Genomic DNA, 23209 nt, shown 5'->3' with positions numbered 1-23209 from the left:
AAAACATAATAATCTTTGCTTGAGTCAACTTCCTCTGTGTCACAGAAACTGCAGTTTATAACTGGAAACTGGACTTACGCAAAAAGAACAGCTACTTATGTGGTGATGAGTCCAGTCACCACGCAAAACCTTTATTCAAGGAGCCAGTTAATGAAAACATACTGTACATTATCATACTATAGATATATTACATTGTGTTAGGTTGCATAGTGTTAAAGGTAAACTATAATGTTGATAGCTGGTAGACTGGCTGTGCATCTGCCCTGTATTAGTAGCATCTTCCAAACAACTACTCTGGTGGTGGAGCCTTGCATGCATCACATGGAGCATTTATATCAGTCTGTATCTCTGACTACATTCGAATAGGAGGCTTTGATACATCTATTTGACCTTTTAAAAAGAGAGAAAATATATACAGTAGTAGTTATATTCACATGGCAGTGATAGGCAAACAGTAAAAGACACAGATGGCATGAATGAGGCTGGCTTTAAGTGCTAGAATGTATGTTTTTTTTCATCCTTTTCTAACAGTCTGAGAACATATTTGAGAGTATTTGCGATCTATACTGTGTCTTTTGAATTTCATCTTCATGAAAAGATTTCCTTCTCCATTTAGAGCAATAGAGAGAAAATAAAGTCCAGCGTCGACAACCCCACAGACCCTGTGGTGTTTCAGCAAGTCACATAGCTCCTTATTTGCCGCTTCCCCACAAACACTCAGAGAAAAGGGTCCAGCATTGTAACTTTTTTAACAGCAAGAGGTACAATGTTGTGTCTTTTTTCTGGGACTAGTTTGTAGTAATAGGGGGGTCAGTATTTCCCGAAATAGTTGCAATCGCATCTCTCCACCGAAGGCCCAGCGATACTCCTCATCTCCTAATGCCTCCGATACCTCAACACAGTGTCCTTTCACAGTCCTCCATCTATAGCTGGGTGGCTTTGGTAGAGCGCCTGGTCCTCCTGTCACGATGTTGAGCGGCAGGGAGGTGGCAGTAACGTGGCGACCATCCTCGGGACTTCCTCTTGGATCTACGTGGCATGCTAGGGTCTGGGGGGGCTGGTAGTCAGGCCTCCTCGGCCGTGGCGTCTATCCCGGCGTAGGTGAAGTTCTCAAAGAGAGCCATGTTCACATAAGCCTGGAAGATGGATAGAAGCTTGTGATTTCAGATTTTAAAACATAATAAAAATGTCATGGTATTTGGATGCATGCTGGAGGTATGATGGCTCCATCTGTGTCTTAATGCTGAAGCCTCATAACGCATTTATGTCATATTGTACAGACCACACTTAGTGAGAGTGTCAAATATCTGGTGCCAAATGGCTGCAAACCTACAATTTGCGGTAGTTTATTGTAAATTAACTCAAACAGTAACACCCTATATGTAACTTGACAAACTAAATAGCTATACAAATAAATAATAAATAAAAAATAATAAATAATGTAATAAAAAGTCACAGTATAGTATGTCATAAAAATGTTCAAAAAGTCATATTATAGCATATCATAACAAATGTAAAAACGTTAATAGTAGAGTATGTCATAAAAAAAAGTCGTAGTAGGCCTAAAGTATGTCATAAAAATGCAATAAAAATTATAGTATAGCACGTAAACATTTCAAAATATAGTAACTCATAAAAAACATCAGTTTAGTATGTTAGAAAAATAAAAATGTCATAGTATGGTTTTAGCAACAGGGTAGCCATCTTGGGAGTAATGTTTGAACACTCCTAAGTGGTAACAACAGGACATTCTCCTGTTCTAACCCTTTCTGCCGACATTGTGTGAGAGCAGGATTACCTTCCTGGCCTCCTGCATCCTGTTGAGCTGGACAGAGATTTGGGAGAAGGGGGGTCTCTCGTAGGGCCGATCTCTCCAGCACTGCTTCATCAGCTCATAGCTGGACAGAGAGAGAGAGACATTGATGAATAGAACAGAGGAAAGGAAAACAGAATAAGCTAATCTGTAGCTACAAAATTCAAAATACTTACATCTCATCATCACAGTTTTTGGGTTTCTCCATCCTGAAGCCTTGTGGCAGTTTTTCATAAAGCTCAGCGCACGTCATCCCACAATATGGTGTGCCACCTGACACACAAGACACGAAGGAGAGAAAATGCTTTTATGATTGGGATTGTTTGTGGAGAAATGGTGAGAATCGTCACCATCGTGCTACCATCACAGGACCACAAGATGTATGCTTACTTACCTAAGCTTACAATTTCCCAGAGGAGAACACCAAAAGACCACCTGGGAGAGAAGATGCAAGGACAGACATGGGAATAAAATATAAGGGTTTTATTATTAACACCTGAAAATAATCATTGCCTTCAAGAATTGAATGATATTACAGTTTTTTCTCAACATCCTTTCTAGTATCTAAGCTGACAGACCTTGGCCTCTGTAATTCCATCTGCAGTTGGATACAAGATTTTCTGACAGGTCGACTCCAGACAGTAAGATTAGGAAACAGATACTCATTTACCACAGTTCTGAATAGCGGTGCTCCACAAGGTTGCTGTCGCAGTCCCTCACTGCATAGTCTGTACACACTGTATGACTGTGTGGCTAAACATCATACAAACGGCGTTGTGAAATTTGCAGATGATACAACAGTGATAGGGCTCATTACTAATAGCAATGAGATGGCATACAAGGACGAAGTGAGGAAACTGACCATGTGGTGTCACAACAACAGTCTGTCCCTGAATGCGGAGAAAACTAAGGAGCTTATAATTGACTTCAGGAGAATTAAAACTGTTCAATCACCTGTCGATATAAATAACACTTCTGACTCCTCTCCTGGTCCCTGCACATCGGTTGTGTCATAAAAATGGCACAACAGAGACTGTATTTTTTTAGGTGTTTAAAGAAACATAGTATGTCCACAAAAACCCTCATCAACTTCTACCGGTCCACAATAGAAAGCATCTTAACTGGATGCATACTGGTATGGTTTGGCAACATTACATCATATGACCACAAACTCCTGATGAGGACAGTGAAAACAGCATCTAAAATTATTGGATCACCGTTACCACAGTTACAGGACATTTACACCACTCACTGCAGGAAGAAAGCACTCTGTATCATGCAGGACACAAGTCATCCAGCATATACACTTTTCTCTTATTTCCCTTCAGGGAAGCACCTACAGAGCATCAGAGTTCGGACCTCTCGCCTCAGAGACAGTTTTTACCCTCAGGCAGGCTGTCAGACTACTGAACAGTAGCACTAAATGAATGCAGAGCTGTGGATTGTTTTATGGATGTTTTAGGTTGTTTTATAATTTTATTCTCAGGTATTGTCTTATTTATTGTAGTATTTATCAACTGTACTATTTATAGATTTTAAGGGCTGAGAGAGAGACAGGGTAAAATGCATTTCATTGCATTTCACTGTACTTTTAAATGCATATGACAAATAAACTTGAAACTTGAACTTGAAACGCGGAAAGAGACGGGAAACCACTGAGTGTCTCAACAACATGAAACCACCTTCTTTCCTGCGATCGGATTACTGCTAGATTTCAAGAGAAATGCCACCTGTTTCACAGTGTGTCACAGTGTGGTAGATCATACGAGCAGACAAGAAGTGTTGCTTTTGGTGCCGGCCTGTCTCTTTGTCTTTGTTTATCTCGTCTCACTCTGTCTTGTTCTCCGTCTCTCCCTTAAACTCTGTTTCTCTTCCCTAAACTTTACAACTCTCTCTGACCCTACAGGCAGACTTCTTCCGTTAGCTGTCCTACGCTCTTCAAGCTTGTTCTCCACTGCGTATAAATAGACTCCTGTTGACAGACCAACGTCTCGGTTTTGTCTGCTAAGGTGTACCCAAGGCTTCCTGGTTGTGCTTATCAGTTACACAACACACCATTATCACTCCACCACTCTGCAGACGGATGATTTGTTTTGCAACATCAGAAGGCATGCCATGTCACTCAATAAGCCCCAAAAGAAATATGTTTTGCATTTTGGTACAGCAGTGTCAAATACAGACATAACTGAAGCTTCCGTGTGATAAATATTGTGAGCTTTGCCTGGCATGAAAAGCTCCACCTGGTGCAGTTAGTGCAGTAGTTAAAGTGAGATATTATGTTAGTTGATCAGATGAGTTGACGCTGTTCACTCACACATCACTCTTGGTCGTATACACGCTGTAGTTCAGGGACTCAATGGCCATCCAGCGTACAGGCAGCCTCCCCTGAAAGCCAAGCAAGAGATTCATGTGAAAACTTCTGCTATGTTGATATATCAACTTGTTTACACTGATTGTGAATATTAAAACATTCAATATAAAAAAGGAACAAATAAAGAATTAAAATATGCTTAAGTATTATTATTATTATGTATTGTAAAATGAAAGGATGTTACTGTGGTGCCACAAGTTGATGATGGAGATCCAGTTAACATTACAAGTACCAAGTCCATGGCCTATTAGGGCAATGCAGTATACTGCTATACTCCCACTACGCACTATGCTGCACTTGACTGCCCTCTAAAGGTCATCTCACATATTATCAGAATCTCTCAGTTGCTGTTTAGGTTGTTAGACTGAATTTAATTTGACGTGACACCAGTGAATAACTGTCAGCTTGCAATAAAGTATCAGTAAGTAATTAATCTTCAAAATAAGTTGTTAGTTGAATAATAAAATGATTTTTTCAAAATGGTATACTTATAGGCTAAAGATATAATACTGTGGGGTCACAAATTTATATCATGCGTATATATATCTACTGGTAAATATCTGTTGTAGGTTATCTGTGCAAGTGATTTGTCTTTATTGCTATTTCACAGAACAAACTTTAGTTATTGTCTTCAACATGTGAGAAATGTGCGTAGCTGATGTCAACAGCATTAGTCCGCTAAAGTGAAAATACATGGAATACAAAAAAGTCAAACAACTTCTGCCCTCTGTTGGGTTGTTTTCTGACAAAAAAAAACAAACAGTGTACGACCCGACCACTCACCATTGTCTTCTTAACATAAACTTCCTCACCGCGGGACAGGCCGAAGTCTGCTATCTTTGCCACAAGGCTGTCCCCTACAAGAACATTCCTGGCTGCCAAATCCCTGTGGATGAACTAAAAGTACCAAAAAAGTTGAAGAGAGGCGTTATTTCATTAACATGTTTTCTTATTTACTTCATCAACATCTACTGTTATTGGACTTGTTGAAAAAAAAATGCCTTCATGAGAGACGTTAAACAGAGGAAAGAAAATCTCAAGAAAAATGCACTCATCCACACAAATTAAAGAAGACCTATTATGCTCATTTTCAGGAGCATACTTGTATTTTGGTCAACCGAACCAAACAGTTTGGACTCCGCTCCAGCGCTGCTCTGACTAGCTTTGTTTGCGGGCGTGCCAAACTAGCCGCTTGGCAAATGTGTTACTTGGTGACATCACCACGTCACGGAAGAAAAGGCAGGACTTCAATCAAGGCAAGCAAACACTGGTTCTAAACTGCGTAAAATGCTTTGCAGGCAGTTCAGGAGCAGTGTTTCTGTGGGGGAGAGTAACTCCCTTTGGCGTGAACTTTGGGCTTTGTAACTTTGCAGACCTTTAACATGCACAACAAACTATGTAACACACTAAAGGAAAGGTAAAAGTTTTAATAAACAAACAGGCACCCACATACACGGTCTCTCTCCTCCTACCTGCTTGTCACTTAGGTAGTGCATCCCGGTCGCCACGTCTACAGCGAACTGCAGCAGCTGCTGGGAGGTGAGGGTGGAGGCAGTGCCATGCTCCTTGGCAAAGGCAGGATCGGTCTCCAAAACTCGACTCTTCCTCAGAAAGTCTAGAAGGTTACCATAGGGAGCGTATTCGATGGCTATGTAGAGGTAACCTTGAGAACACAGAGAGAAAGTAACATTAGGAAGAGGACCTTATATGGAAAGGATACTTAATAAATGTGCCATAAATGTCCCTTTTTGTCATCTTTGATATCTTGATATGAGATTTAAACTCACTTTGGGGCAATACTTAATGTATTTGACATCACAAGAAAATTAAGTGGTTAATAGAGTTAAGGCTGCTGCTAATAAACATTTCATTTTCTATCTGCACAAGCTGTTAGCAGCTCACCTCCCCAAAAACTCTGACTAAGAGCTTGGCTGGCCTGCCTGCAATAGGCCGGGACGAGACCCAGCTACAGCTGGTAAGGGGCTTGGTCTTCAACAGTTCTGTCTTGACACAGACAGAAGTAAACCAGACCTTTCATGAAATCCTCACAGAGTTCAACCAGATGGCCGAGACTTTGTTAATAGATGACGGCTTCCAGCCGAAACCAGAGTTCTTACAGGTCATGAGGCATTTGTGGTTGTTGGAAGGGTTTCATGTTGATTTTACCAGGACCAGAGAGAGTGCCAACACAATTAGCTAATACCATATGTCGAAGGAAAGAATAACGGGGCGATGGACAGACTGGTCAAAGAAATGGAACATAATAAAATTATGTTCCTTCTCAGCTACAAGAGATTATGGTAATCAGGACATGCTGTGTTTCCTGCAGCAACATCTTTCCAAAACAATTTTCTTTGCTCAAAATGAGAAACCAAGCATATCAGCACAATGAAATACAGTAGGTTGTGTCTGAAATCACATACTAACATGTTATTTAGTATGCTACAACAGTATGTGACATTTTTAAGTATTTCCGAAACTAGTATGAAACCAATAGTTTGCAAATTGCATACTATTTCCAGTGAAATATCACAGTATGCAAACGCTGGACAAACGCGGTGGCATGAATATCCCACAATGCAATGCGGTAGTAACAACAACGTTCATAACAGACAATGCCGGACATCTCTGTAACGTCAACAACGCTTCAATTTAAGTGTAAGTATAAGATTTCACTTTGCTAGGCGTAATGCATTTTTTTAAATTACTTCAGACTTTGACTCTAACAAATTGTTGTTTTGGTCACATGAGCTTGGGTTACCATGGTTACATGTCTCAAACCGACAAAGGAGGCTCTCAGGAAGTGAAAACATATATTACAGTTCAGTGCATCTGAAAAGATACATACTACTGTTACTTCACACAAAAGTATGTTGGAATGATAGTACATATATTATGGTATGTAGTGCATAGTATGCGATTCTGGAAGCAGCCTGTATATGGATTACTGTGATTTCTCCTCAAAATAACAAATGGAAGAACATTTTAGAGCTCCCAATGTCTTTAGGCTTAGTATTTACTTTTTCACAGTAAAATCAATCAATGAATTAGCTCTTGTCCTGGCACCAACTTCATTAAAACAACTCGATATGTGTATTTATGGTAGTATATGAGAATATGTCTCCACAGAGATCAGCAAAAATGCTGTGCTATAAAAAGCTGATCCAGAGGATGCTGACTAGTTTGTTTTTCAATCTTTATCTTCCCCTTGACATTTGAGTATCTATCAAATATCTTCTATGTTCATTTCCTCCTCCTGTCCTGTCGGTCAATGCTGAATTATCCCTGCACGCACTTAATTCTTTCACAATGTTGATATCTGTACAGTGGATTTGTTCCAGATCTCTGCAAGATGAGAACATTTTTGAGCTGAAAACACCATATATATTTCCTCCCTTTTTTGGGGGGGGGGGGAAATTACAGACAGATGCTGAATGGATCAAATGAATAAATGCCTGACACCAGAAAAAAAATGAAGCAGAAAACTCCCAAAATGCCAAAAACAGCAATTGAGTAACAGCTTGTACTACCACTGCAAGCCAGTGACTTTCTCTGTTGCAATAAAAGACAATTCAACAGCTTGAGCAAAGAGAGAGGCAGCAAAGGAGGACCAAATGCAAACTATGTCAAAGAAATATTACTCCCTGAAATCATGTCTTTCGTCTTTATCTCTGTCCTTCTTTATTTTCCCATCTGTACCTTCCAGCCTGCTTCCCTCCCTACCCTCATCCTTCCTTCCTTCCTTCCCCTCTTACTTCCTTCCTCTTTCCCTCCATTTTACAATCAGTTTGCTGGTTGAGCACCAAGCCAGTCTTTCCATATTGTAAATGGAATACTCATGTGTTAACGCTTCAAATAGTCTTTTTTGTATAAAATGATTACAATTTACAAATTACAAAATAATAAAAAAACTATTTAAAATGTATGAGGCATGTTAACAAACAGCTAAATCACAAAAGACCATAACTGCTCTAAAAAGAAAAAGACATGAATGGAGGATAAGGACTTGTTGGACATTTTTAACTTCTTTTTTTTAACATTGTAATGCTCATAAGTTCATTATTCATAAGAATGAGGTTTTGTTGTTCTAGTTGAGGTTGGGGAGGTACAATCTATATGTTTTTTTGAACTCTAATCACTTAATAAAATAAGTGAACCTGAGTTAAACAACAGATGTAAACACAGTAGAGTGAAGGTCTGCAGAGTCAAGTGCTTGAAAGTGAAACCGGTGGGTTTATTTTTCAAGGCTGATTTGGTTTTGTAATGTCCTCACTGATGTGCTTTCCATACAGACTTCCTCTCCCATATGTTATCAATCTTTGATCAAACAAAAGCAATTATTCGACGTAGAAGCCATCGGATGTAGCTGTGGGATCTGTGGGAAACTGATACTCCACGGTAAGAACTGGAGCCAAGGAAACCTTATACAAATACATAAATACATGTCACAGCAGCGTGCCTGTGAGGCACATGGACAAATCAAACAAATGTGATAGTGCAAAATGCTTCTGGCAGGCAGGGATTATTTCACTTGGACACATTCTGGTGCTTTCCAGGTGCAGATGACAGAGGATCAGATGGGAGTGGATCTGTTTGGATCTCAAGCAGGAAGAATTTAACCTGTTCCTTTACCGTAGTACATACAGGGGTATGATTAGTTGAATATGGATAGATAGAAGTAGGATCTGGTCAGGATATTGTCTGCAGGACACTGACTAGTATATCATCATAAATCATTGTTATCATCATATTAGCAAATACATTTAGATTATTTGACTATTTGGAAAGTCTCCACACATATTTTGCAATACATACCAATCCAGTATATTATTGAGTATACTACATCTATGCACAGGCAAGACATTGTTAAAAGTGCCATAGATGAAATCATAACTCTGAGCTCATATATCCATCACAATGGATCATCTCCATGACAAGTCAATAACAGACTGTACCCGCTGATAAAGACCGTGTGATACGGTTGAACGCTCCAGAGAAAGCTTGTAAGTGGACCTTGAAATGGGTTTGTTTTTTCAAAGATCTGTGTTTTTTATTATTTCAGATATAGGCTATGTATGATAAATAAGTATATATATAATAAGAAATAGTCGATCTCTTTATACATTCCTCCTAATATATCTTTCTGTTTTACCGTATAAGTTGTGTCCTGGAGCATCTAAAATTTGGGTCCACAAAATGACAGAGGGAATATATTGTATATCACACAATTTACGAGGCCTAGACATCAGGTAAGCAAGGTAAGGTAACATACATACAACTTTCTTAGTTTTGCACCAAACAGCCTAACCACCATCACCAAAAGCCTCAACTCGAAAGCTCATCAATATCCATAAAAGCCACTAGGTGTCGCTCACTCACCTCTGTTCTCACAGGCTCCTATCAGGTTGATGATGTTGGGATGCTGGCCTAGTTTACACAGCACCTCCAGCTCCCCTGCAAAGTCTCGGTGGTCATTCTCTGAGGCAAACTCTGCGGGAAGATCAGCATGCGCACGGCATCGTTAGACAAAGTGCAAGCAAAGCAGCTTCAGTGTGTTTGTGTGTGATGCATGTACAGCATCTGCATATGGTAATGTGTGCTTGTATGAATGTGTGCCAAGGTCACCTTTCAGCATCTTGATGGCTGCGCTCATTTTGCTGCCATCCTTCTTGATCATGGCTTTGATGACCTGGTTTTGAGACAGTTGTTAGCTTAAATGTTTAAGAATAAAGGACCAAGTCAACCAAAGTAAAAACATTACAAAAATATGCAGTAAAAAAGTGCATTAAAATTAACACCTGGCCAAAGTTGCCCTCTCCGATGACATCTTCAAACTTTATGTCCTCCCACTCCAGGATTGGATAGGTGAGGGGCTCTGGCGTTGGTTTGGGCCTCCGTGTCAGGGTCAGAGTTCCTGAGTTAAACTGCAGAATAGTCTCCTCACCCTGGGGGTATAAACAGTCATAAGCTCGGCAATAAATACACATTTATTAAAGTTCTTGACAGTAGGATTGTCTCAAAACACATCTGAGCTTTGTCAGATCAGATATGATGGTAACCAAGACTCAGTTTATCCCTTACCGATCCAGACTGGTAGGTGAAGGTGCGGCGACGGTTGAGCAGCGTCTTGCGGATGAAGAAAAGAGCCAACAGTGCCAGCAGGATAGTCACACAGGTGACAGTTACCGAGCCCACCACTGCCACCAACAGCTGGTAACTATCCCCGACTGGCCTCCCTGCCACACCCTGGGTGGTCGGGGTTAAACTCTGAATGCCTTTTTTAGAAAAGAGGAAGAGATGGAAAGGGAGGACAGAGGGGCAGGACGGAAGAAGGAGAGAAAAACCAAGTAGGGAGATGGAGATGATTTTCAGATAGTGGAGATAAATAGACCCTGTCCCTGTGTGGGTGGTCTTGTTCAACGCCACCTGGGAAAAGTCCAGTATTGGCCACAAGTACAGTGGTGTAGAAATTTTCCACTGGGAGCTACTTTTAGCTTGAAGGGAAAATACATGTATGTCCAAGAAACTATAAAAAAAAAGTCCTTGATTCATGTCAGTACACTGGATTATTCAATCATTCATTTTGAAAAGAAGTCATTCTAGTAATCCAAAAAATTAAATTTTTGCTGTACTGTTGCTGCCAGATCTGCCAAACCAGAGAGGAAAGGTTTACTCAATCTTTTCTGCTCTGACATTCCATATTTAGGTCTGTCATGTGAGTTTGAATTGATCAAACACATCAGTCGCAGTAACGTTGGATAAAAGGTGGTTGAGCAGACAATAACCTCCTACTCACCATCCCCTTGTGTCATCGCCTGAACAATCTTGCTCCACTCTCCCGGCACTTTGGAGGAAGCCCTCACTCTGAACTGGTAGAGCGTGCTGCCGTTGAGTGCCGTCACATCTTTGGTGGTCTTGTTCCCATCGTCTGTGTCCACCCAACGGTGAGGGGTCCCCTGGCCAACTGGTTGGTACTCTATGATGTATTTAATGATGCCTCCATTGGGATCTTCGGGGGGCTGCCACCTCACCTGGATGGCTGACATGGACAGAGGCAGGGCCTGGATGTTGCGTGGGGATGATGGACCTGAGATACAGAGAGATTAGAATCAACAGATTAGATTCTGTAAAACTATATTCTGAAATAACATCACTGCTCCAGTCACAGGCTTTTACACTTTGGTGCTCTGGGAAAGACAAGGGTTTAACAGCATTCATTGCCGTTCTGTCGGATTGGTATTTTTTTCAATTTCACTGATTGCAAACTAAACTGGATAATTAATTGACACCTAGCTATCAGCTGCTAAACTCAATTTAAGTTTGTGGGCAGGGAGAGAGTTACCAAACAACCAGCAAGCACCAATTATACAGCAAATCTAAGAAGCTCTTATCATCCCATCTATTTTTATTTAATTTACCATTAGAATTAAATACATGTGAGCCTTTAACATATTGTGTTAGACCTCATGTGTTGCCACAAACCACTGTAAATGTATTACTTGCAGCATATTAACAGCAGAGTTACCCTGGCTGTTGATGCGGAACTGGTACGGTTTGGAGGGCGGCCCCTTGCTGCCACAGTTGATGAGGTGCACCACCACGGTGTAGTCCTGCTGGTACTCCAGTTTGTGGAACTTTGTGGAGAGCACAGTGAGCAGGGTGGTCTCCTCCAGTAGTTTCTCACTGTAGGGCGGAGGCCCGATGAGCTGCACTAAAAAGCCACTGGCTGTGCCGGCATTAACGCCGTTGTTGGCGGGAAGTCGCCAGCGTACAGTGGCATTGCGGCCTTCCACCGAGCTGATGTCAATCTCAGGTTGAACTGTGGGCTCTGCAGCGACAGAGAACACAGGATGAGCTCCTTGTGAATTTATCTCATTATGTCAGTCACGGTTCCCTAAAATTGCCCCTTAAAGGACAGATACAGTATTTTGGAGTAGTAGTTAGGACTGTTAGCTCACAACAAGAAGGAACTAGCTTTAAATATTGGCACTGCTCCTTTCTGAATTTACCCACATGGTTCATTTCAGGGTGCTCTGGTTTCCTCCCAAAGTCAAAAGACAAGCAGTTTAGTTGGAGGTCTGAATGTGTTTGCATGTCTGTGCCACAAATCCAAACTACATTCTAATTCTAAGACTTTGTGTATGTAATCTGTTTACATGGGGAAAGTGATAAGATAAAGCATACTCAAAACAGTCAATATACAAACTAAAAACCCTTGATTTTTGAGTATGCTGTTAGTGTATAGTGATGTTCACTATTCTCCCAGGAGCCAGCCTGTTCTCATTCCCAGGGCGTCAAATACCGACGCTTTGTCACAGCCGTCGGCATTCCGTACCGACGCACAAGGCACCCTTTAGTGCCTGTATGAGATGCACCGGACTTTCCATTAACAACAATGTAAACACATCCAACAATAAACACTCAGAGAAAGTGCGCCGGGAGGGGAGGTGGATGGGACCAAGAAACACAAGGCTTTCATCCAGGAGACCGCTGTTCGTGTCCCGTGCGCTATGTTACAATCAGCTGTTCGTTCATGTCCCCTGTTCACAACGTTCAGTGTAATTTTAACTGTACAAACGTAGTAGGTTTTAAGCCTAACCATGTTGTTTTTTCCCAAAATTAACTACAGTGCTTTTATTGCCTGAACCTAAGCAAATGTTTTGTTTACTTCACAACATTAAGCACGTGTTTACTGCGACCGAAAAGAGTATACAGCATACGACGAGTTGGGATAAAAACGCTTTGGAGGAGCTCACAGCTGGAAAAAAAATGAAAAGTGTGGATGGCAGAGAAACAGCTCCAGGAACGCCTCCCAAAAGTAAAAGTATTACATTGAGTGAAGAAAATTAGCTTTCTCTTTATTTGGCAGTAGCATTTTATTTCGCAGTATGATTGATGTCCAACTGTGCAAGTATTGTATCGATTTCTTTTTAGTATAAAACACAAAACATTAAATATGTTGATTATGTTTATACTAACTGCAAAAACGGAGTACATTATAAAGATTAGTATATAGTATATACTGTATACAGTTAGTTTGCAGTATGGAATTGGGACACTGTTGGCTCTGTGATGAACCTACAACCTGTTTGGGGTATTTGCTTGCGTTTTGGCCGATTGTACAGTATACTGTAGGCCACAGCACCCTGTAATGTAATCAAGTAGCTTGAGAAAATGAATGAATGTCAACCATGAATACACTATTTTATGGTGCAGAATTTAATTTGCATCATATGCACTTTTGAATATGACTTCTCACTCCATGGTCTTAAACTCTTCGGTGGTCCCTCTCAAAGGCATGCGAGTCTCTATTCCAAACAGTTTGTGCTTGTGCAAGAGACCAACGTTCCCTTGTAATGAATCAAATTAGTTCCATCTCACACACGGATCTAACCACATATTGCCAAAGAGACATTTTCCCATTTCAGTTTTCTTTACTTGCACACTCAGATATTCTCTCTCCCTCTACACCACAATCATTGGGGAATTAAATCCCTGACTCTGCCACTTGAATGCAGGTTCTTGCTATTCAGTGATTAGTTTAGTGACTCCTAGCTGACTGATAACAAAGGTTTGTTTTTTGTTATTTTGATCCCATAGGGTCTTCATTTTATTTCCAGCAAAGAAGTGCCCACGGATCATTTCAGTCCGCTGGTATCTTTCTATATTTGTCCCGTACTCGAGTCATCAGGACAGATATGCTCACTGGGGGAAAAGACAACTGGCTCCTTAAGGCCTGGGAAAAGCACTGCTCAGAGAACTATTAGTCTCACTAGACACAAGATAATTGTGCTTGCTTAAGTTCTGTGGTCCAGACTGAAGACATTTGTTCTCAGACAAGATTTCCAGATAAATAAACCAGTATGTGTGCGATCCCAGTTATTTGTGGGTCTTACCGGGACAATCAGTCTCCATGATGGCCTCTGGCCCCTGGGCCCCCTCCCCGCCTTCCCCAGGGCGACTCAGCTGGACACGGACGCGGTAACGTGTTGAAGGCTCCAGGTTCATGAGCGTGATGGGCTCTTTGTCATAAACTGAAAGAAAGTGGATGTAGGAAATGCTGATTACGTAAGATTATGGTTTTACAGCAGAAATGTTGGATAACATTTTGCTTAAAACAAACACCCGCACAGATATACATGTAAAACCATTAAAAACTCAGAGGTAACACTTTATTTTTTAGTTATATGATGAGTTGTTTTGGGGAAAAAAATCAGCCGAGCACTTGAACTCTGTAGGATATGATGCACACTGTAGAGAAAACACGATTAGGGTGTTTCGTAAAAACGTTTTATTTTAAATATTAGTTTAATTATAAATTTGAGTAAAAAGCAAAAATTTGTTTCACTCTATAACTGTAGCTAGTACATTATACATATGTGGAATGAAAATAAATGTTGCTTTCTGTGATAAAGGCTGCCTAAATGGAATCTTTGAATGATATGTTACCTATGATGGATGACCAAGAGTCTCCATTCTCCACAGGCTTGTAGAGAAGCTTGGTGGAGACAATGGGGCCGTCTCCTCTGTGGGAGTCCACCGGTATCACCTTCAGCTGCTTACTCTTTTTTTCCAGCAGTTTGGGAGCAGTAGCGGGAACAGGGGGTTCTGAGTAGACACAGAAAAAACTTTGAAAATTCTTTGTTGCTGGCATGTGGTGTGGAAATGGTCACAAAATAATATATTTTCCTCTCTGTTTATTATTTCACATTTTTACTCAAAAGTAACCACACAGACCTTTAATGGTGAGGTTGAACTTGCGGGAGTCCTGGCCTCCATTGGTGGACACCCGGCACTCCCACAACCCTCCTTGTTGAGCACTCAGACGAGGGATCTCAAACAGGGCTGTACTCTTATTGGAGTCCATGACAGTGCGAGAAGCCTGAGAGTAAAGCACATAACATACAATATAATGCGACGCAAGATGAAAACCATATTCAGATTTCCTGTGACTGTTCTTGCTGCTGCTACGTCCTCACTCTGAGAACTTTGTTCCTGTGTGAAGTGCTTGTACAATTCTTTATCAGATTGTTTTTATTATCAAGGAAACAGCACGGAAAGAATAACACAGAATTTTCACATGTCACTTGCAGGCAACACGTGGTAACTGCTGCACTATAGAGTGATACAGCCTTATCTGGTCAGGCCATTGTGTTGTTGACTTCCTCCGAGTTTGACTCAACCTTGTAATCATCAGCCTAATCTTAAAGGGGCAGTAAAATTTTATTTTATTGTTAATCTGACGTCACACCACCCGACAATGTTCCTGGAGGTCCTGAAACTGCTTTATTGAACAATTATTAGGGTAATTCATTACCTTTTACATATTTAAAGGACTAGTTTGACATTTTAAGAAGTATGCTTCTTTGCTGTCTAACTGAGAGCTGCAACAATTAATCGATAAGTTGTCAACTATTGAATTAATCACCAACTATTTTGATAATTGATTCATTGGTTTGAGTATTTCTTTAAGAAAAAAAAAGTCTCCGATTCCAGCTTCTTAAATGTGAATATGTTTTGTTTTTTAATTCCTCTATGACTGTAAATTGAATATCTTTGAGTTGTGGACAAAACAGGACATTTGAGGACGTTGCCTTGGGCTTTAAGAAATACTGATCGACAGATTAATTAACAATGAAAATAATCGTTAGTTGCAGCCCTAGTTAGATGGCAATATCAATACTGCCCTTAAGTCTGCGTGTTAAGTATGCGTATTAAGAACCAGGAGGTGATTACCTTAGCATTAAAGACAAGGAAACAGTTAGCCTAGCTTTCCCCAAATTACTGCTCATCAGCATCTGTAAAACTCACTAATTAACATGTTGTATCTTATTTGTTAAATCTGTACACAAACAGAATGTAAATGCTGCTGGCTATTTTAATGTGGTGAAACATTATTAAATATGCACAATAAATGAACAAAGACATGACAAATCTTGCGGCACCCTCCCTCGGCCCGTCCTCAAGGCAGACACTTTGGGAACCCTGTACTAGATCACCCTCTCCCTGTGTGGCCTTGTATTTAATCTCTGCCTGACTACCTTGGTTTAAGTTTTATTCAATCATTGAATTTTGTTTATTTTCAGTCAGGCTTACTATAAGCTATCTTGGTAGGAGTTTTGCAAGCAACTGGCGGTCTTTCTACCTTGAGCACAGTGCTGTCCAGCTTTCGCAGCTCGATGCTGTTGTGGCTGGGCAGGGGGTTGCCTGTGGCTGAACAAAGGATCTTGGGGCTTGAGTTCAGATTCCATTCCAAATTGCTATCCAAATCCAAAATCTGGGGAGCTCGGTCTGAAAATAGAGGGAGGCATGGAGCAGAGATTGAGAAAAGACAATGTGGATAGTGACAGAGGAAAATTTTGTTTCCAATTTTTTTTTTTACAGCAGTGTATTTCAAAACTTATATTTCCCAGAAAATAAAGCTATAGCTGTCCATAGCTACTGCATGCCTCTTTTTCAAAATTCCTAACGAGCAAAAGATTATGTTTTATGTTTAACTTATGCATGAAGAAACAGGAAAATCTATTTGCTTTTATTTATCTTTTAGTACTGGCCAATCCTCCATCCTTTTCTTGTGTTGTTGGCTTTTCTATGATGTTGTTTTGTGTTACTGAAAACTTGAAATTCAATAAACTTTAAGTCTTAAAAAAAGAAAGAAGAGAAGTGCACTCTTGCAAGTGCAGACACGATGACCATTAAAGCTTCAAAACTTAAAAAAGGTGAAGCAAAATGGTTGCAGACTCAAGTAATATATGCAATTTAATTAAACACTTTCACCAGAGCATCTGGCTTCATCTGGGTTTCATTGGGGTTCTGTCATAAAGCCAGATGAAGCCAGCTTGTTTGGTGAAAAGGTTTAATTAAACTGCATGTTTAATTTGTAAGTTTTGTAACTAGTGCAAGTTACCAAATGTTTGCTGTTGTGATGCACATTGTGATGTGAACAGACTCAATGCAGTCAATTCCACAGAGGACCCAGAAGGAAGAAAATGGATAAAAGAGGGATTAATATGATGTGACGATACCTACCAGACTTCTCACAGTTCTGTCCTCTCCACCCTGTGGGACACTGGCATCCACTGAAACGGTTGCAAACTCCACCATTCTGGCATTTACAGCTCAGGCTGCAGTCTGGTCCATACATATCATTATGGCAGGCTGACAATAGAAAACAGAAAGCTGTACTGCACAGTGTGACGCACAAAAGGGTAAAAACACATTATCAAACCATATGTATATTTGTATGTGATGCAGTGCTCACCCCTCTCACAGCGGCTCCCAAACCAGCCGCTGGCACAGGAGCAACCATAAGGGTCTGGTAGGCAGAATCGAAGCCCCTTGCAGTTCCGCGAGGAGTCGCATGACTCCTGGCAGTTTCGGCCAAACATTCCTTCTCTGCAGGCTGCAAACCATCAGAGAAAGACAAATTCACAAATGTGTTTATTTAAATTCCTTGAGTTTTGCTGTGTCATGCCTGAACCTGCCTTGCAAAACACCACAGAGGATAGAGCAATTAGTTTGCCAATGTACTCAACCCGCAGGTTTAGAATTTATAGTTCTATTTGATTGCATTATTAGAAGACAAACAGTTTAGACCTAAATGTTGTGAAGATGTGATGATGATCAATGTAGTCTCCTTACTTTAGGAACTAATAGCTCAAAACATGTGCACACAATACAAATTGTTGGGTCAAAATTGACCCAATTTGGATCACAGACACAATACTGGATTAGCTTTACCCAGTATCTATGGGTAACACGCCATTGGGTCACCAATTAAGCTCAAAACCATGGGTTGTTTTGACACAGTATTAATGTTATGTTTTATATTATTGTTGGCTTATGACCAAAAGACATCCAACCAGCTTCAACAGTACTTTGTGTTTAATGCTTATTAGCAAATGTTGGCATGCTAACAAGTTAAAATAAGGTGGTGAACATGGTAAGTATTACACCTGCTAATCATCAACATGCTAGCATTGTCATCAAAAAAATCTGCCTTTACGCACATCCTCTCTCTCTCATTTACACATACTAAAATTTGTACTACTATATTTGTGAGGACCTTGTATTGAGTACAGTACAAACCTGTCTCACAGCGCGTTCCCATGAATCCCGGAGGACAGATACAGTCTCCGTCGGCATCATGACACATTCCGCCGTTGAGACACTCCGGACAGTCCTTGTCACAGTAAGGACCCCACTTCTTACTGGGACAGTCTACAGAGAAAAAGAGTTTTCTTTCCTTTTAGAAAGGTATACAACATGTAGAAAGTGTGAAGTGCAAAATCCATACATGGTATGTCCTCCTTGGATATGTGTACTGTTTGTTTGTCTGTTTCAGCTTTCAGTCTATTGAACCCCAAAAACTTTTTGAGTGCATCTGCTATTGACCATCTTAGAGAATGCAGACCTAAAGTGTAATAACTTTAAATACATATCATATCATTTACATGTGTTTTAGCAATTTGTATTGTATTTTGGACAGTTGTTCAAGCAGAGATAGACTGTTTATATTGTAGAATTCATTATATCTAAGGAAATAAACAAAGACATTGAATCATGTAGTAAAATGCATCTGGTGGAGAGAGAGAGAGAGAGAGAGAGAGGGAATAGGGGAATCTCAAAGCAGACGCAGGTGGAGGGTGGAGATAGTGTTAATACCGCTGATGTCTCTTCACAATACTGAGCTACAGGAAATGAAACCAACACATGCTGTCTCTGTAAAACATGTCATGTCTTAGCTTGAATTCAATAAGCTGAAAACCAGAATGGCCAGAATTTTGACATTTGGGGAAACATGCTTATCTGTTTTATTGCTGAGAGTTCAATGCCAATCTCATGTCTGTCCATTAAAAGTAAGGCCAAATCCAGCAGCCGGTTATCAATCAATCAATCAAATTATATTCATACAGTACATTTCATACGACAGGCGTAGACTCAATGCATTTCAAATAAAACAAAAAACAGGCAAAAATCATATATGACAAAAACATATAAGAATAAGGTTAGCTTAGCTTAGCATAAAGACTGAAAACAGGAGGACACAGCTAACATGGCTTTGTCCAAAGGTGAAACAAATCTGCATACCAGCATATCTAAAGCTCACAAAATAACACATATCTTTTGTTTAATCCATACAGAAACTGAATGTGATAATGACAATTTGTGGTTCTACAGGGTATTATGTGCTTGACTATTTTCTGGCCGAGCGCAGTGACTTTTCTGAGTCTCCTTTTTCAGGGATTTACTTATCTATTTTTGTTTTATTCATTAATTTATTATAAGACGTAACCAAACAATGTCTGTCTTGTCTTTCCACTTGTCTGCTTTCATTGTAGAAAATAAAGGCAATTTAAGCTTCTTTTTTTCCCCCAACCACATTCCTTTTTAATTTTAATTTACATTTGCGCTATTTGAAAGGTGAAGAATTGCATGATGAATCTTATTAAATCTAGAGTGTGCAGTGAATCATATTTCCTCCCAGTAGATTAGTAGTATACTAGTATATTACTGGGGCAGAACACGTTATGTAAATTATGTATATTGCTGTGTGTGTGTTCCTGTTTCGAAGTGTGTGAATGTCAGGATCCAACAAACCTCTGACGATGAGCCTCATCCAGGCTCCATGAAGAGGGGTGGCCCCCACGTAGCTGGCACTGTAGATGCCTTGATTGGCAAAAGCTGCATTCTCCAGAGTGAGTACAGCTGTGCTGTTGATCATATCGGTCCAGTGAGTCATGTAAAAGTAGTTTCCTACATGGAACATATAAAAAAAAACATTAATGCCATTGTTTCCACTTTGTTAAAAAGCACAATCCTATCATTATTTGCAAAAGATCCTAAATCAAAAAACCTGTGAGTGTACGACCTCTTATTGCGCGTTAAATTCCATGTGTCTGCATGTAAACTGGCTTACCGTTGTACTTCCAGGTCACATCTCTCTTTTCGGAGCCGTGTAGCTGCATTCTTAGGTTTACTGTCTCTCCTTTGTTAGCAGTCAGTGTTAGGTGAGTTGGGACAAATTTTGCTATAATAGAACACAGATACAAGCATTATTTTCTAAACATGACACACTATAAGAAAACTGTAGAGCATAAATAATCTGGTCATAGTTTAGGCTTTGTCATAACACTCTTAGTTAAACCTACTTGGGCTAAAGTTATTGATCATTGTGGTCGTCTCAAGTGGGGGGACTTCCTGAGTGGATTCACAGTAGAAGATACCGATATGATCCAGCCCACGGAAGTCTCTGGCCACCGCCTCCTTGTTCCTGGGCTTATGCACTTTAAAATTTGGCTCCTTGGGTAAAATAAGGATTTTGTTGTCTCTCTTGATGTCCAGCTCAACCTGGGCAGGGCTGCGCTCTCCATTGATACAAGAGATGGAGAAGTTATTGACGTTGGTGACCTCTGCTGTGGAGATCATGGTCAAGTCGATTACAGCATCTGCAGGACAGGGAATTAGAGTTTATTAGTCATAAGGCGCTCGACTTGATTATCAGACTACTACGATTCACAAACCTTTTGAGACAGGAGCATCAAGCATCGTCTCTTATTTAGGCATGTAAATGAAAAATTCAACCACTTCAAGAAGAGACTCAGAACTGCATAGCCTTATATTTTGAACAACATCTCTATAATTTGATTGTGATATTGTACTGGTCACTCTTCATACAGCACTATTCAACTCCATTTTCTTTCATAAATCTGTGGCAGAATTCAAAAGAAATGCCTGTATTTTATATGTAGTCCTTTTTCTAAGATTAAAGTTAGCTCACAATGGCAGATATCAGTTTGGCACGTGTTCTGGACTATGTCAAAGGTTTCACTTTTGGATTTAATGATGCAGATGTCATCAACTCCTTTTCATACACCTGACACAGTTTACGCAAAACCGTGCCATAGACCATATATATATATATATATGAACACATGAAGTACAATACAAAGTCAGTAGGCCTCTGTCTTGAATCTCACAATGTATTCATTATAAAAGTGACTCTTACACACTGACACCCCAGATTGAGAAACTGGCAATATCAGCACCCCTTGTACGAAATATCGTTTCAAAAACAAAAGAGCCTCCAGGAATGTGATTATTTGAACAACAGTGCCAAACCCAATAATGCCAGTTAGTCAAGCATTCCTTTCTCACTGATATTTAAGCCCCAGATCCACAGAACAATGGCAGGAAACATGGATGAGCTCCTGTTTTCCCAAAGGGTTCAAACATCCACACTCTTCACAACTAGGGTATTTATGACTTTAACTACATAAAAAATATAATTTGTTTTAATTATATAACAATCAAATAGTATAAACTTAGGTGAGAAATTGGTCTTTCTTAATATACATAACAAAATCAATTACTTTAATATTTTGCTCTGTTTAAGAGCTACCCAAGCAGCATTAAAATAAGTTCCCCCCTTACCTGATAAATCAAGGAAACACAACACAAACACCCCCAAGATCCTCATGGTATTTAAAATCCTCATTGGTAAGAAGTTGTCGTTACTAGATCACAGGGTTTACAGGGAGAGTTGTACATCCAAAACGGTGACGCTGCGTCACGACGAGTGGTGCGCCTTTTTACGCATAACTTGGCGAATCACCCGGAACTCCAGTTCAGGTGTAAGATGTCTTCGGTAAGACAACAGCGGTCCTGTATAGTTTTCAGAGGTGGTATCACGGTCCGTCACACACTAAGAGTTGGACCAGAGTCGGTAAAGCTCAGCTTCTTTCTCTGGGTGGGAAAGGAAGGAAGAGCGTCACCAGACAGGAGGACTGCTGGCGCTCCAGACCTCCCAATCAGACTCATGTCTTTATGAGTTTAAACTGTGTCACGTTCTGTTCCAATACAATGCCAACCATCATGATTGTCTTTGCATACAATTGACGCTGTAATATCTTACGAATATTTACTGTTTTAGTTTTTTTCAAGAAATTTCAAATTTTTTGTCTGTATTTCAAAATGACAGAAAAAGATGTAAAAAATGACATGTTTCATTTGTGATTTTTATGTAAATGGTCTTTGATTTACAGTATTTTTTGTAATCACAATCGTTAACATTTTTAAAGATAATTATTCTGTTTTTTAGAGGTTTATGACTCTATTTTAACAATTAATTTATGTTAGAAGAAAAGTTGTGACAGGAATATTTTAGTTCTGTGTTGTGAGAAACATATTGCACACTTGTTTTCATGTCGTGAAACGTGAGGCACCAGGATTTTTGTGCATGTCAGGGATTTTAAAATATACATTTTTGGAGAATTTAAAGGGGAACTATACGTCTATTTTCAAGATTCATAAATGTTATTAATATGGTCTAAGATAGTCAAACTAAATATTAGTAAACATGAACAACTTTTTTTCCAAATCCAAAAACTAGAGTTCTAAAACTCAAACTTGTGATGTCATCAAGTATGAAGTGTGGAGCTGCTCCACAATGAATGTGGAGAGATGTTCTAAATGACACTGAGAGCACCCAGAGGAATGATCTGAATATATGGGAACATTTTCTGATTCACAACTGACAACACGCCAATAGAATAAAGCTCTTTTGGGTATAAAAAAAGAAAATCATTCAGTGGGTCCATAGAATCAGTCTCCCATTCATTGTCTATGGGGCATCTCCAGACTTTATACCCTATGACATCACAAGTTTGAGACTTACTTCTCTGGTTTCTGGCTTTGAGAGAGAGGAGCTCATGTTCACACATATTGATTGAACTTTACTAGGCCATGGAAAAAACATATTGGAATTCTTAATTTAGGTGGTGTTCCCCTGTAAGACTGTGTTTCATCAAACTACATCAACTACCCATACTGACAATTGTATACTCTATCACAATATTATACCGATACTTTACATGCATTTGTGTGGCCAAGACCTACACTCCTCGTGCCCCATGTGTCCTCTGTGGCTGACATTGTATTTTATTGCTGCCCTGACTTTTTTTTAAAGATCCTGTAGAACACCAAATGCAGCAGCAGCAGCAGCTGGTATCACATTTTGCCAAATG

The 23209-nt window shown here is 39.9% G+C and overlaps 1 protein-coding gene across 1 annotated transcript; it reads right to left on the bottom strand.

Annotated features, from left to right (window-relative positions):
* Nucleotides 1-95: 95 nt before the first annotated feature.
* tie1 (tyrosine kinase with immunoglobulin-like and EGF-like domains 1) lies at nt 96-21908 on the bottom strand. The gene is made up of 24 exons (XM_074634981.1): nt 21618-21908; nt 20336-20632; nt 20104-20214; nt 19785-19940; nt 18273-18404; nt 17446-17586; nt 17214-17342; nt 16330-16475; nt 14922-15066; nt 14634-14792; nt 14081-14218; nt 11710-12012; nt 10981-11271; nt 10266-10459; nt 9983-10129; nt 9810-9873; nt 9564-9674; nt 5657-5847; nt 4968-5081; nt 4128-4198; nt 2208-2248; nt 1990-2086; nt 1799-1898; nt 96-1136 (listed from the first exon to the last, which is right to left on the bottom strand). The coding sequence occupies exons 1-24, from the start codon at nt 21679-21681 to the stop codon at nt 1065-1067; spliced, it is 3414 nt and encodes a 1137-aa protein (XP_074491082.1). The 5' UTR covers nt 21682-21908; the 3' UTR covers nt 96-1064.
* Between the last annotated feature and the right edge of the window lie 1301 nt (nt 21909-23209).

Source organism: Sebastes fasciatus, chromosome 5 (assembly GCF_043250625.1).
Source record: "Sebastes fasciatus isolate fSebFas1 chromosome 5, fSebFas1.pri, whole genome shotgun sequence".
NCBI classification, from domain to species: Eukaryota; Metazoa; Chordata; class Actinopteri; order Perciformes; family Sebastidae; genus Sebastes; species Sebastes fasciatus.
The sequence above is the reverse complement of the archived record's forward strand: the minus strand, read 5'-3'. Positions and strand labels throughout refer to the sequence as shown.

Coding starts and splice junctions, on each gene's coding strand:
- tie1 (XM_074634981.1), bottom strand. CDS start 21,681: ATGAGGATTTTAAATACCATGAGGATCTTGGGGGTGTTTGTGTTGTGT. Junction 20,633..21,617: donor GTGTTTCCTTGATTTATCAG/GTAAGGGGGGAA, acceptor CCTGTCCTGCAG/ATGCTGTAATCGACTTGACC. Junction 1,137..1,798: donor GGATGCAGGAGGCCAGGAAG/GTAATCCTGCTC, acceptor TCCATCTTCCAG/GCTTATGTGAACATGGCTCT.